Here is a 15,983-nt window from a genome sequence, read left to right on the forward strand (position 1 = left end):
AATTGACTTATTTTTACCAGATTTTAATATTTTCTTTTTTTTGTTTTAACAAATTGCCATTTTTTTGCCTTTGATATTCTGGTAACTGTGCTGTCAGTTGTACTCGAGTATTTCATGATAAGGTATTGCAAGAACCCAAACTGATTAAGCCCCAGACCCAGATCACCTTATATTTTATAGTAATGACTATCTGGATTGAAATTTATAATATAAAATTTATAATATAAAAACTCTGAAATTTATAATATGTAAATGTTTATTTGAATGATGTACAATAGAGTTCGTAAAATGCAGGTTTCTTTAGATCCCTTTTGACTTGCTTTTGTCCTTTTGGTGCTGTTTCAAAAAGTAATGATTACTAGGTTTTTGTCCCTTTGTTCTCAAGCCACTCAGAATGTTTTAATTGTAGAACTGTCAGCTGTATTGCTCCTACAATTGGTTTTTGTAAAATCTCTTTTCTTCCACTTATTCCTTGGTGGATATTTATGTAATTTTCCTATAATTTCTTAATCATAATGATTTATGACCAAGAAATTATACCACATTATTGATCTGGAAAAAAGGCAATGAAAAGTTAAAAGAATACTATTTTCCACTTTAAACCTACCAGAGAACGTTTGGGACAATGTTCTGAAACCAGCCACTTACACTCAATTTTATGCATTCTCCATACATTGTGGCTATAGTGTAACTGAGCCGGATGTAATCTGTGTGCATGTTTACTGCTTAGGTTTCAGATTTTTTGGGCACTGACTAATGGTAAATGGAAGAAAAACTAAAAGGGTATTAAATATGTCTGTAAATGAGATAAAGGAAAAGATGAGGCTAAAATAATCTATTTTTTGGAAAATATTCAGAAGCTGTAATATTTGTGATATAACTTAGAAAAGTATAGTATCCCATTAAAAATCTCAGCCTCATAACAACCTGTGAATTAAGTAGATTTATTACCCTTAATAAATCTTAATTCATAAGAATAGAAGGCTTAGTAAATTTAAGTAAAAATGATTAAGATCATACAGGTTAGGGAAGGACTTAGAAATGCAGACCATAAAATAAAATATAATATATATAATACATAAAATGTTAAATAGGAAAAAGGACAGAAGTAGTTCATAGAAGAGGAAACCCACATTATCCATAATGTATGAGAAGATGGTTTACCTCCACTGGTAATCTGTGAATGTGAATTCAAATAATAGCAGGGAAAACAAAAAACAACAGTGGGATAACATTTGTCAAATATCAGGTCATCAAAAATTAAAATGAACTGCTCTTATTGTGTGTTTTCAAGATTGAGGGGAGAAGTGGCTGTTCTCAAGCTGCCAGGGGAAGGTAATTTGGTACAATCATTCTGAGTGTTGTTTGTAAGAGTATAGAGTTGAAAGCAACCTAAAAGTGGTAATGATATTGTGATGGAAATTACACAACAGTTAAAAGTAATGCAATGGATCTATAAAGTTAGTCTCAAAATTATAATGAAGACTGAATCAAGTAAATTGTGAAAATATCTTTACTGTATTACTATTTTTTGTGACTACAAAACCATATATCGCAAGATTATTTTTCTTCACAGATATACGTGCATGAATATAAGTATTTTAAAATATCCCAGAGGAATATATTCTAAATTCGTATTGTAGTAGTTTTTGGGAAAGATAAATGAAACTTAATTGAAATGTAATGCTGTTTTTTTAAAACATAAGACTTAAAACAAACATGGAAAGTGTTAATTTCAGATTAAGAACATTGGCATTTGTTAAATTACTCTTTCTTGCTTTCAAAATTCGGTTAAAAAACAGAGCAAAGAAAGAGCTAGTACTTACACTTGGGTCTTGATTCCTAGGTATTGAGCTAATGCTGTTAATATGCTACCTCCAAATGAGAAGGAAAAAAGATCAAGTGATGAAATTAGTTTTATCAGAAGAATTATGTATTTATGTGTAGTTTTTTAAGAGGAAAGTTATAAGATACTAAAAATCATTATCTTTAAAATCTTTTAGCATGCTGTTACTATGTATGTATAAAAGAGCAACTTTTAGGTACTTAGGGAAAAAGTTACCTTAATTGTTTAAGATGTGATACATGTTTCTGTTAAATGTAATAGAAGACATTAGATATTGTGAATTTTTAAAATAAGTTTCATGAAAATGATTTAATCCAAATATATAACCTGACTTCTATCTAAAAAAGTCAAAAGTAGCTTTTCTTCCATTTTGTAAATTCATTCTTCACAAAAATTTTACAGCCTTTTTATTTACAGCTTCTCTCCAAGATAAAATGGCAAATCCCAAAGAGAAAACTCCAATGTGTCTGGTAAAAGAGTTAGCCCGTTTCAATAGAGTTCAACCTCAGTATAAACTTCTGAAAGAAAGAGGGCCTGCTCATTCGAAGGTAAGGTTATGAAGAGAGGTGGTGATACTTGCTTATCAGTGTCTATCACATTGATCATCTCAGGTTTTAATTGTGCTTCACTCTGGGGGGAGGGGACTAAGGATGGCCTGATAGCTTTTTCTTCTTAATTTATATTTTGATGTCTGTAAGGAAACAAATTTTACAGCTAATTATGGGTCACAAAGCTCTTTCAAATACAGTACTTCACAAAAAACCTTAACAAAATCATGAGACGTGAATTATTTCCATTTTGTAAATTAAAAAACTCAGGCACAGAAATTATGTAATTAGATTAATATTTTTTAAGTGCCAATACTAACATTGAATATATACTCTTTGGCTTCCAAATATAGTGCTCTTTCTATTAAATCACAACTGCTAAAATAAAAATGGAGACACAGCAAATCTAACGATGTAACCATTGTTCTAGTAAGACATCTAGTAAGATATCTAGTAAGACATCTTTTCCAATGTGATGATTAATTCTAAGGTTTATCATTTATAAAAGTTGTATTTATACCAGCATTGTTATAGCTATGCATTTAAAATATTGTTCTTTTAAATGGAAAAGCAGTATTCTGTGTGTGTTTGTGTGTGTATACATATATATGTTTATAACCTCATATTTACATGTTTACATATGCACATGTTACAAAGAAATCTGCAACTGCTACATTTATGCTTGAACTCTGGTAATCTCTTTAAAAAAGTATGCCTATTTCTTTGGCATATTTTTAATCTTGGATATTGGAGATTTTGATTATGAGCATAAGCTTTTGTATATAGTATGGAAGCAATTATTTCTATGAAAGTAGGTTAATTTTCATAAAAGAATTGACTACTGAATTGTTTTCCTAGCATTTCCTTTAAAGTTTGGAATAAGATGAAATGGAGATCCTTCCATTTTGTTCCCTAATAAAGGCTTTATGAAGGATTTCTGGGCAATAATTTAATTTGATCATAATGTCTTTTGTGCAGGGTAGATGGTTGTGACCCTGGTGTACCTGTCCAGTCATAAATCTTGATATTTTTTATATTCATTTTATACTCATTCTGTTTCTGGCCTTAATTACACTGCTCGCATTTCTTAGAATGTTTCCTGTTTTTTTCCTCCTAGCTCTCCCTTTGCCTGTGTTGTAGTGTCTCTCTGCCGTGAAGGTCCTTTTGCCCTTATTCATTTTTGAACACTCAGCTCACGTATTATATCTTCCAAACTTCTCTGAAATCTCCTCTCATTCCTCCACTGGACCTCCAGCAGTACCCACCTTTCTCAGATGTAGTTATTACTGTGCTGTAGTGCAATGATATATGTTGGTCATTACTGTTGTACTACACTGAACTTATTTAGGGGTAATAAATATTTTATTCTTCCATATTTTGTGGCTCTTTTAGCATATGTCCTCTTTGTTCCTCATCTTTCAGTTTTAGGTATTCCTCCTTTAGAGATAAGGCTCCAGATTTAAATTTTTGGTATTAGACTCAAGGGCCATATCTCCTCATGGTAGTCATTTATGTCCTCCCGGGTTATTCCATCACATTTCTCATAGCTTACTTTCATTCTCTAATATGACTTATGTATTTTTTATTTTTTTAAAGATTTATTTATTTATACATATAAGAACTGAGGTGTAGGCCAGAGTTGTTGGGCGGGGGATGGTGAGATGATTCACCAGAGACAGAGTGGGGAATAGAACAGGCAGATCAACTGAAACACACTGCTGAGGGGAGCAGTGGGCCAGTCAGGAGAGGTCTGCTGTGCCATATGAGTATCTCCATGGCGGGGGATGGAACTAGTGCTGCAGTGGCTGCAGATAGCTTCATAGGTTGCATCTTAACCCCTTGTGCCACTATGTAGGCCCCTATGACTTCTGTTTTAATATTTGGTGATTTAAGTAGGTGATTCTTCCAACATACTGACCTTTCTGGTTTTTGCATTTCTTTAGTTGTCTTCTACTCTTCTTTAGCCATACATTGCTTATCCTGTGATAGGTCGTGTTCTTGACCTTAGCGTTACCAGTCACTACAAGTTCATAATTTAAACTCAAGCACTCATCTCTCTCTGACACCTCCTCACTTTCTAGTTCATTTCTTCTAATAGTTTGATTTCAGTTGTGATTCAACACCACAAATCTGTTGATTTTTTTACCACCTTTTTTTTTTTTTGCTGTTTCTTACTTTTCTCAGTTTTCATGTGTCCATATCCAGCTAAAATTCCATATCCCCGGGCCTCCCCGGTGGCGCAGCGGTTGAGCGCTGGGTTGCGAAACTGCGCGCGGCCTCTGCGGCGCCGGTTCGATCCCCGGCTGCCCCCCGGCCACCAGAGGAGGGTCCCACATGGCGTGCAGACCTCTCCTGCCGCCCGCTGCTCCCCTCAGCAGTGTACTTCGGTCCTTCTGCCTGCTCTGCTCCCCGCTCTGGCTCTGGTGAATTCTCTCACCCTCCCGCGCTTCTGACTGTACCCAGTGCATGTATAAACAAAAACAAACAAACAAACCAGCAAACAAATAAATAAAAGCATGCCTCTATTAAAAAAAAAAAAAAAGATTTACCAAAAAAAAAAAATAAAAAAATAAAATTCCATATCCCGTGTATGTATCCTTACCTCTCCTGCTCCTCTTGGTTGATAATTGGGTTGTTGCTATATTAGATCTCAACCCTTCTCACTTGTTTAAAGCCATTCCTCCAGCTTCTCTTTTTCTCCTCTCCCCATCCTTACCTTTCTTCTTTGTCATTATTTTCACCTTCTAATGGACTAGGTTTGTTGTTGTGGAAATGGACCACATTTTCATTTCTCGACAGTTCTAGGATTCTCTTTGGTGATTTGGAGTTTTCATTTGCCAACCTGTGCCTACTGTGCTGGGTGCTTTGGTCAGAGGCCTCTCAAATTAACCTAAAGCTCTCTAAAATAGTTTCTTAAAAATTGAGCTATAATTATGCTATATTTGAATGTATTGTGAAATAATCACCTTAACAAGTCTAATTAATATCCACTACTACACACAGTTACAATTTTTTTCCCTGTGATAAGAACTTAAGATTTATTCTCTGGCAACCTTAAAATATATAATGCAGTATTATTAACTATAGTCACAACTCTGTATATTACATCCTTATGATTATTTTGTAACTGTAAGTTTGTACCTTTTATCCACTTCACCCATTTCTCCCACACCCCACCTTCCACCTCTGGCCACCACCAGTCTGTTCTCTGTTATCTGTGAGTTTAGTTTCTTTTATAATCCATATATAAGTATTTGTCTTCTTGTGTTTGACTCATTTCATTTAGCATAATGCCCTCAAGACCTATTCATGTTGTTGCAAATGGCAAAATTTGCTTATAGTTCATTTTTTAAGAGTACTAGAATAATTGGCATATTCTTGAATGAAAGATAATATTTATAAGTACTGTTTGTTAATACTTAATATTAACTAGCCATGAAAAATTTAAATGGACATAATTCATTAATATCCTTGAGATATTAACTAATAAGGTAATTTAATATAGGTGTCTGTTTGCTTTCTATATTCGCTCTCTCATCTTTAAGCTCTAAAATGGTTCAGATGTGTATCTAGAGTTGACAAACACAAAGACTGATGTCTTCAGGGAGATGTTGAATTGTCTTTTCATGCATCTTTACAGGAAATAGTGATCTCTCTTATGTTTCCATACTTTCTTCTTTTCTTCATTGACTCTTACTGAATCTGAAAAAACTTACGGCTAATTTTAATATGTGACTATTAAATGAAATAATTACCTTAATGTTTACCTCCTACCCTAAGTACCTAAATACCGTTCTTTATTTTTTTCTATGGGTTATTGTTTTAATTTTCTCAAATCTCAAAAGAAGACTAATTTAGAATGTAAGAAAGAGAGCCATGAATAACATAAAATGGTATTTTCCTCTAAGCCTTATTTTGATAACTTGTCAATATGCATGTGTAGGTATTTCAAGAAAACTGTACTATTACTGGCAGTTTGAGAAGGATTATTTTGGAATAGATGGTGTCACCGAGTGACCTTCAAGCCAATAAAATACCTTGTCTTTTTTCTTCTTCTTTAAATCTTTGCTAGATTTGCCAGGTTTGGTCTTGCCTTTTGCTCTATATTATCCAGCTCTGTGGCCTGAAGCAACTCATTTAAGGGTCTCAGTTTAATTGGAGAAAAAAAAATTACTTGCTGTAGTGTGATCCAATAGAATGATGATTTATAAATTCTTGATGGTGTATGTATCCAGATTAACTGTATCACTGTATATTAGTAGTAGATAAGATGAAAAAAAAAAACAACTTGGTAAAATATCTGCTGCAAATTTGCATTGTGGCAGGCAGGCACTATTCCTGCAGTGGAGTTTCCTACTCTGCCTACTCTTCTATGATGTCACTATTTGTATATCCTGGATACAAATTCTTTCTTAGTGTGCCTTGGGAAATATTTCCTACCAGTCTTTAGCTTGTCTTTTTTTTTTTTAACAGTATCTTTTAATGAGCAGTAGTTGTTAATTTTTATGAATTCCAACTCACCTATTTGATCTTTGTTAGATTGATTGTGCTTTTAGTGTCATATCTAATTAAAATCATTACCTCATAAAAGGTTAGATTTTTGCCCATGTTTTTCTCTAGATGTTGTAGTTTTTGGTTTTACATTTAGATCTACATTTAGATCTAATTGCCATTTTCAGTTAGTTTTTAATATGGTATGAGATTTGGAAAAAAGGTTTATTTTTTGCATATGACTGTCCAGTTGTCAAAAAAATTATACTTACTTTACTGCATTGCCTTTGTATCTTTGTAGAAAAATCAGCCTCTCACTTATATGTATTTGTTTATTTTTGGGCTCTATTCTGTTGATTTATTATCCTTTTTTTTATGCAGATGCCCAGCTTTTTTGGTTACTATAACTTTCTAATTATTAAATTGATAAAATTAGCCCTGTAATTGGGATCTTTTTTAACAGTGTTTTGACTATTCTGCATCTTTGGCATTTTCATACGAATTTTAAGGTTGGCATGTCCATTTTATAAAACATCTTTGCTGGAACTGTCATGAATCTATGGCTCAATTTAGGAAAAATTAACATACCAGAAAAATTGAATCTGCCAACTCATGAACAGAGAATGTATTAATCATTTGTTTATATACTCCTGATTTCTTTCAGTGATATTTTGTAGTTTTCAGTGAACACATTTTTCACATCTTTTAGGTTTATTCCTGAGTATTTAATATTTTTGATGCTGTTGTAAATGGCATTAAATTGCAATTTCTGACCGTTCTTTTGCTCATTGCTAGCATATAAAAATATGTGGAAATTTAAAATGTTCACCTAGTATTCTGCAGTCTTGCTAAACTCACTTATCAGTTGTAGTAAGGTTTTTTTTTTTATTCCATTGGGTGCTCCTCATGCCATTTGTGATTAAGACAGTTTAACATCTTGTTTTCTAACCTGAGTGTCATTTATTTAATTCTCTTGCCTGATGTCCATTAGTATAGACATCTCTAATTTGTTCCTGATTTTATTGGAAATTATGCATCCCCCCCCATAAGTTGTGATGTGAGATACAGCTTTTTATTTAGATGCCTTTTAACAAATTGAGGAAATTCCTTTTTACTTATTGTTTGCTGAGAATTTTTAATATGAGTAGATATTGATTTTTGTTATGTGTTTCTTCTGCATTGATTGATGATCACAAGGTTTATTAAAAAAACCCTCTTGATATTGTGAATTACGTAGATTGATTCTCAAATAGAATCAACCCTTGCATTCCTGGAACAAAGCAATTGGTTATAATGTATTATCTCATTTCTATACTGATGGATTCCATTTGTTAATGAAATATAATATTTTGTTAAGGATTTTTACATTTATCTCTATGAGAGATAATGGTCTGTAGTTTTATTTTATTTCCTCCAGTACTATCTTACTCTGTTTTTGGTATTAGGGTAATACTTTGAGAATAAATTGGGAATTGTTTCTTCTTCAAATTTTGGGAAGAATCTGTATATGTTGTCTTATTCCTTAAATACTTGGTAGAATTTATCATTGAAACCATAAGGGCGTAGAACTTTCTTTGTGGCAAGATTTATAGTGACAAATTCCACTTCTTGAATATATTTGGGGGTATTCAGGTCACCTATTTCTTCTTGAATGAGTTTTAGTAATTTGTGTTTTTTCAAGGAATTTAAATTGATTAAATTTATTGGCATAAAGTTGTTCAAAAATACCCTTTTATGTTTTTAATACTTTTAGAATGTGTGGTGATGTAACCATTCACATTCTTGATATTGGTAATTTGTGTTTCCTCTTTTTTCATAATAGTCTGACTGGAGATTTATCAACTATTGATTTTTATAAGGAGCCATTCTTTGGATCGTTTTGTTGAATTTTTTCATTATTGTCTTTCTATTTCATTATTGTTAGCTTTTATTTTTATTACTTTTTTTCTGTTTACTTCAAACTTAATTTGCTCTTTTTTCCCTCTATTTGCCTCAAGTTTCAAATGAGGAACTCCCTGAACCACACTTTTTTTTCTGGTTTCTTACGATGGAGACTGTAGTGACTTATTTGAGATCATTCTTTTCTAGTATAGATATTTAGTGCTAGAAGTTTTCCTGTAGCAATGTTTTGATGACATCTTTTGGGATTTAGTGTTTTCATTTTTATTCAATTTAAAATACTGACTTCCCTTTTAATTCATTTTATCCATGGGTTGTCTAGAAATGTGTTATTTTGTTTCCAAATAATTTGGAAATTTTTCAGAGTTACTTCTGTTACTGTTTTCTAATTTAATTTCATTTTGGTCAGAGAACATATTTTGCATCTCTTGAATAACTGAATTTATTGAGTGAGACTTGTTTAATGGTCTGTTGTCTGTCTTTATAAATGTTTTGTTAGAAATTGAGACTAAATGTGTATTATGTTTTTTTTTTTTTTGGAGGAAAGTTTTAAAAATGTCACTTGGTTAAGTTGTGTGATAGAGTTATTTAAGTCTATAGTTTTTGAGTTTTTTGCCTGATAATCACTTTATCAGTTATAGAGGGGAACATCCAGTCTGATTTTAATTGTGAATTTTCTTCTTTGCAGTTCTGTTAGTTTTGCTGCATGTATTTTGAAGCTGTGTTGTTAGCTGATGAAATCTTTAGTATCGTTATGTCTTTTTGGCTTCTGAAATAACCTTTGCTGTTACTAGTTGCAGCGTCTTTGCTCTGAAATCTACTTTGCCCTATTTAATATAACCATTCTTTTCATTGATTTATGTTAACATGACTTTTTTTTGTCCCATTTCTTTTTTTAAGCTGTATGTGTGTTTGTATTTGAAGTGCATTCCTTGTAGGTAGCATGTAGCTGGAATTTGCTTTTTATCCAGCCTAAAAAATCTTTTTTCAGCTGAGGGCATTTGCACCATTTTGTTTTAATTTTTTTTTTAAAGATTTATTTATTTATTTATACAAGCACTGGGTATAGACAGAAGTGCGGGAGGGTGAGAGAATTCACCAGAGCTAGAGCAGGGAGCAGAACAGGCAGACTGATGAAGTACACTGCTGAGGGGAGCAGTGGGCGGCAGGAGAGGTCTGTGCGCTATATGGGACCCTTGCCTGGCGGCTGGGGATCGAACCAGCACTGCAGAGGCTGCGGGCAGCTTCGCAACCCAGCGCGCTACTGCTGCACCACTGGAGAGGCCCCATTTTGTTTTCATTTTTACAACCATCATATAAGTTCTTGTTAGCTCCATTTTATAAAACAATTAAGAAAACAGAATTAGAAAGAATAATGACTTACCTAATGTTGCATAGTAAGTCGTGGAACCTTGACTGGAACTTCTAAACAGTGTGTCTCAAGATCCTACTTGGAATTATTAAATTTTTATTGTGTGAAATTATTTTTGTTTCTCAAGTTTTATTGAGATAAAATTGACATAAAACATTGTATTAGTTTGGGTATACAGTGTAGTGAGATTTCTTTTTTTTTTTAAAAAAAGATTTATTTATTTATGCATACAAGAGCTCTGGGGTACAAGACAGAGGTGTTGGGGGTGAGATAATTCCCCAGAGACAGAGTGGGGAACAGAGCAGTCCAACTGACTGAAATACACTGCTGAGGGGAGCAATGAGTGAGACAGGAGAGGTCTGCTAAGCCATGTGGTTTGCTCCCTAGGCTGGCCAGGGATTGAACTTGTGCTGCAGAGGCTGCAGATTGCTTCATAGGTTGTGTCTTAACCCCTTGCGCCATCAGGGAGGCCCCTGTAGTGGGATTTCTTAAGAGAGCAAAGAAGGGGATTGACTTGGATAAATTTAAATTTTGTAGAATGTTCACTTTGATGGATGTAAGAAAGATAGCTGGTATGGGAAAGTCTTAATGTTAAAGGTCATGATTTTGTGATGGTCTTGTAGTAATTTAGGAGAGCAATATTAATATTCTTCCACTAAGACATTGGCAAAGGAGAGGTATAAAGTATAAGGAGAGGAAGACAGATTTGAAAAATATTTTTGAAGTGGAATCAATATTTTGGTAATTGGACAAGGTGAGAATGGAAAGAGAAATGGAGACAAGGAAAACTGCTCAAATGTGTCTTAGTTGTGAGCTGAGAAAATGGTGACATCTGTAAGGTCAGGAAAGATTGGAGAATGGAGGTAAATGAAGTGTTCTGAGTTTGTGTTTATAGGGGCTTTATACTGATGTGGTGACAGTAGACATTACCAGGAGCAGTTTGAGATGTTAAACGGTCTAAGGGAGGCAAGGATAAACAAAGAAGCTATTGAGATTTTGAACCTGAATTAATAGAAGAATAATGGATGCAGCATTCTGGCTTGTGAGTTGAATGGAGTGAGAATAAAGGAAATGATATTCTTTGTAGCAGATTTCTTAAATACAGAAATTTGAAAAAATGAGGAATGAAGCATTGAAAAATTATTTTAAAATCAGATAAATTTGCTTTAGGTATTTATTTTATTTTTAAAATTTCCACAAATGTTTTATGATGAAGTTTAAAATATAATAATTGAGTATAATTTATTGTAATAGGTCTACTAATGAGAAATGGCATTCTTTTTTGGAGGGGGCCAACATATCACTTAATTAGGGTTCAGAGTGAGTCTCGGTTTGGTTCCCTATCTTCAAAATCAGTTGCTATCTCAATGTATCTTTTGATGATTTTAACTTCTTTCATAACTGATCAAGTTGATATTTTTAAAGAAAATTTGTAATAAATTTCTACAACTTAATTTTTTCAAGTGTGAACAAGCTACAAGTGCCTGTTAAACAATGTCTTAAATTATAAAAAATCAATTATAAAAATTCAGTTGGTAATGCTTACCTGTAATGAGATTTTGTGTATTTCATATTTGAAAAAAAATTATAGCACAGATAACTTATTACTGACATATATTAGTATCAGTCCACAAGCATCTGATTTTATTTCTGAATTAATGTTTTTATTAATTTTGAAATCTTTTGTGAATTTATGCTTACTCTAGGGGAGCCATTTGATGGCTTATATTCTTTTTTTCTCCCAGTTATGTTTTTGGTGTCATGTTGGCTTACAACACTATATTTTTGTTGAGGTTATAGGTTCAAACCTCTAGGAATTTATGTTTTCATACAATTCCCACCACCAAAGAAAGCCCCAGTAATTCTCTATCTGCTCCACTGGGCCTCCTCTTATGTGTGCACTTTAAAATGAATCAAAATAAAAGAAAAAATCACTTTTAGCAGATGTGTATATTTTCAATTTCTCGTGGTTGTAAATATTTTTCAATTATGTGTTTTAAAAACCTGAAAATCTACAGAAACTATTTAAGGATTAGTACAATGGACACGCACATCTTTCAGACTTACTAATCATTAATGTATTTGCTTTATTTCTTTTTCCTTCATATTGGCATATTCTTTTCCTTGAATAGTTTAAAAATAAATCTCAACTAACATGACTCTATTATACCCTTAAATACTTGAATCTCTGTCTTGTAAGATCAAAGACATTTTTCTGTATAACCACAATAATATCATCACTCAAGAAATTTAACATTGACTGAATATGTTATTTAATATAGTCTATAATCAAAGCTTCCTAGTTTTTCTCTAAATGCCCTTTGGACTTACGTTTCTTCTCAGTACAAACCCATTCAGGAATCATACATGTATTTTATCCTCTTTCAGTTCAAGACAACTCTGTTGAATTCTTTCATTCTATTTTTTCCATTCACTACTTTGACATTTTTTGAAGACTTTGGGCCAGTTGTCTTACAGACTATAATCTTGGCCTATCTGATTTCTTCCCTATGGTTAAGTTGAGGTTAATGTTTTTGGCCAAGAAAACTGTACTTCTCTTTGGAAAATATCAGGTTGTACATGATATCAGTTTGTATGATTATTGACGATGCTAACTTTAATCATTTGGTTAAGGTGCTTTTTATCTGATATCCTTTCTGTAGAAATACACATATTTGTTTTTAGCTAATAAGTATTTTTGGATTATTAGTTTGTGTTCCTACAAAGTAATAAGCCAACTGTGGAATGAAACAGTGGATTGCATATGTATCCTGTAATTTGGTCCTAAATTTTAAAGATGAACAGTAGGTTTTTGGGCTTATATGGAAATACGATATGAATGGAATATTAGTATTAAAAAGGGAGGGGTGGATGTGAAATGAAGATGAATGGGTAGAACTTTTGGTACCATGGTAGAATGGGAATACTTGAAGGTTTGTAACCTGGTTTGGGGGTGGTGATTGGGACGATGCAGTTGGATTTGAATTTTAGAAAGGTAGCTTTAGCAATAATCAGGAGATTATTATAGCTAATATAAAGATGATGAAAGACTGGGTCCAATGCATTGTCACTGGCAGAGAGAGGAGAGAGTTTTGAGAAATATTTATGAGGGTTAAAATTGACAGATTTGGTGATTAGTTAAATGTTTGGGAAATTTTGAGAGGTTCTTGGTGACAATATTTCATAGATGCCTAACTCATAGACTAGATTGTATTAAGTATAAACTTTAAGGAACTAGATTTTATAAAAGTGTAAAAGTAGGGCTTTTTGAATTCTTAGTTTTTCTTATTCTACTTTGTTTTGAGGAATGCTTAATGACATTAACAATATGATTCTATAAGGAGAGAGTTTCCCTTTTGATTTATTTTACCCAAAATGTACACGTACAACTGCCATTAAACCTTTGGACAGAATAGAAAAGAATTTGGCACAATCTCTTAACATTGTTTAGCAGGAATGATCTGTAAGTTACCTCTAGCTGTAAAATTTTGATTCTCACTAATATATTTTTCTCTCAGACAACATATCAAAATTTTCTTGAAATACTTTAATGTTTTTATGTCTATTTTTGTTTTTCAAAGATGTTCTCAGTGCAACTGAGCCTTGGTGAGCAGACATGGGAATCCGAAGGAAGCAGTATAAAGAAAGCCCAACAGGCTGTTGCTAATAAAGCTTTGACTGAATCTACGCTTCCCAAACCGGTTCAGAAACCACCCAAAAGCAATGTTAATAATAACCCAGGTATGATACTGACTTGTCTCCTTCTGTCATACCGCAGTGTTCTACATGTGTTTGTTCTCTGTATTTTCCTTTATAGCAGGCTGGTTGCACAATCTGCAGGTATTCATGTACACACACAACAGCTGAATAATAACTGAAGGTGAGGAATGAGGAAGGTAATGGTAATTATTTTTAAGATTTGTTTTGGTAGGTGCTATAAAGGTGCATTATTTTTTAAATGTTGGCAAAAAGATGTTTGTATACAAAAAACAGAAAACATTACTGGGTTTTTTTCTCTAAAGTAATGATAGAAATGATCAGTTTCACTTTTTAAGACACAGGACATATAATTTAGTAATTAAAGAGTTTTTTTGGTAGTTTAATAATTATAAAATTAGCCTTATACATCTTATTTTTTGATCATGTAGATATGATTAATACTTACTTTAGAACATTTATAGGAACTTTATTAAGAAACCTATAAATCCAAAACAAAACCACCTGTGTGTGATATACTATTAAGTTAATGAGTATGCTAATTTAAAACCCTAAGAATAATTTTTAGAAGTTGTTCTGATGGCATACCATATAATACCATACAGCATAATGCATGCAATACCAACAGCACTGTATGTCCAATTAGCTATTGGAAAGAGGCAAAGCTATAGTGGATGTAGTTCATGAATAGGTAATATCAACTTTAAGTTGCCTAAGTTTAATATCAGCTGTATCTCCAATTATTAATTCCTTAATTTACTGAATCAAGTGGTTACTTTGTGACTAATACTGCTTTAAATTTTTCTTATGAAGTAAAAAGAACACATACTGACCAACAGTACTCTCTAATCTATTTAATTGGATAGATAAATTAATTTGTTTGGTAGATTTGTGAGCAGATACTTATGCTAGTAATCAACTCATGCAGATACTTCTTTCTTATGTGGCATGTGCTTGGTAGACATTGTCTATTCTTTTGTAAGTCCTTTTGCTTCTGTTTAATTGATTCTGGTACTTATTAAGCAAGTGTAACTCAGCCTAAATGTCATTACAATAAAGAAAAAGAACTATTTAGTTTGAAGTTGCTAAGAGACTACCTACTTTTTCATCATTAAAAATCTCTCCAGATTATTGGTTGATTTTTAGCCCCATATCACTACCTCTGTTGATTAATAGAGGCTTGACTTTAATATATATCTGTGAAGTATAAAAACAATTGACCTTTTCTGTAAGGATTTAACAGTTGTATATGTAAATACATAACTTGATGGTAAAGTTAAACACCAAGTAAATAATGACAGTCATTAGTATCATAGATAATGATAAATGTGGACCATAGTACTTGAGGTAAGATAGTGGCCTTGGATAAAGAGTAGTCAGGAAGAGGAAATAATATACTAGGTTGAGAGACTATTGTGAGAAATGGCATTGAAATAGGATTCCGAACAATGGGTTTGGTAAACAATTTTTTTGGTAGTTTGTCTTTAATTAGAACAGGTTAGTAATAAGAGATAAAACTGAAGATGTAGTTGGGGGAGTGAATAGTGATCAACTGGGATGGCAACTTTTAGGTAATTTTATTTGTAGTTTGGGGGAGTTAATATTTCTGAGCAGCTGTATTTAAAAGACCCTTTTAGGAATTTCAGTTTGATAGATAAATAGAAGGTGGAAAATACAGAAAGCAAGGTAAGTTAGGAAACCATTGCCATGGGTTGTGAGTGAAGAAAGAGAAAAAGAAATTCATGTGCATTGAATACTGTTTGCCCCCTGCTTTGTAAAATTATTGGTAGCAGTAGCAGGAATGGAACAGATATTGTTGCAGTGGGTTGAGAGAATGAATAGATTTTGGGGCACAAACTTTTAAAATAAACTATCATACTGTGTACAGACAAAGGTACACATTACAATTTATAGAGCCTTAGTGGAATTTTGCACTGCATACCAGAGGCTTTATCATTGCTCAGAAACTTCCCTCATGCCCCCTTGTAGCAGTTAAACAACTCCAAATGGAACAGCTATTCTGCTTTCTATAGTTTTAGATTCATTGTGTCTGCTTTTTGGAGTCATACACTATATTCTTTTGTGGCAGCTTTTTCCTCCCAATGTTCTT

General features: G+C 32.8%; 1 protein-coding gene across 2 annotated transcripts in view; it reads left to right on the top strand.

Moving 5' to 3' along the window:
- Positions 1 to 2,253: 2,253 nt before the first annotated feature.
- STAU2 (staufen double-stranded RNA binding protein 2) overlaps positions 2,254 to 15,983 on the top strand; it is a gene marked incomplete at its 3' end in the record, with an annotated part of 226,201 nt that continues 212,471 nt past the window's right edge. Inside the window, exons 1-2 of one of the 2 annotated variants that reach the window (XM_084230139.1) lie at positions 2,254 to 2,394; positions 13,738 to 13,897. In XM_084230139.1, the coding sequence (XP_084086265.1) occupies positions 2,281 to 2,394; positions 13,738 to 13,897 (274 nt within the window). In that variant the 5' untranslated portion in view covers positions 2,254 to 2,280. The remainder of the gene's footprint in view (positions 2,395 to 13,737; positions 13,898 to 15,983) is intronic. The other variant, XM_084230140.1, reaches the window with a different exon arrangement.

This window comes from Talpa europaea, assembly GCF_964194135.1.
Source record: "Talpa europaea genome assembly, chromosome: 3".
NCBI classification, from domain to species: Eukaryota; Metazoa; Chordata; class Mammalia; order Eulipotyphla; family Talpidae; genus Talpa; species Talpa europaea.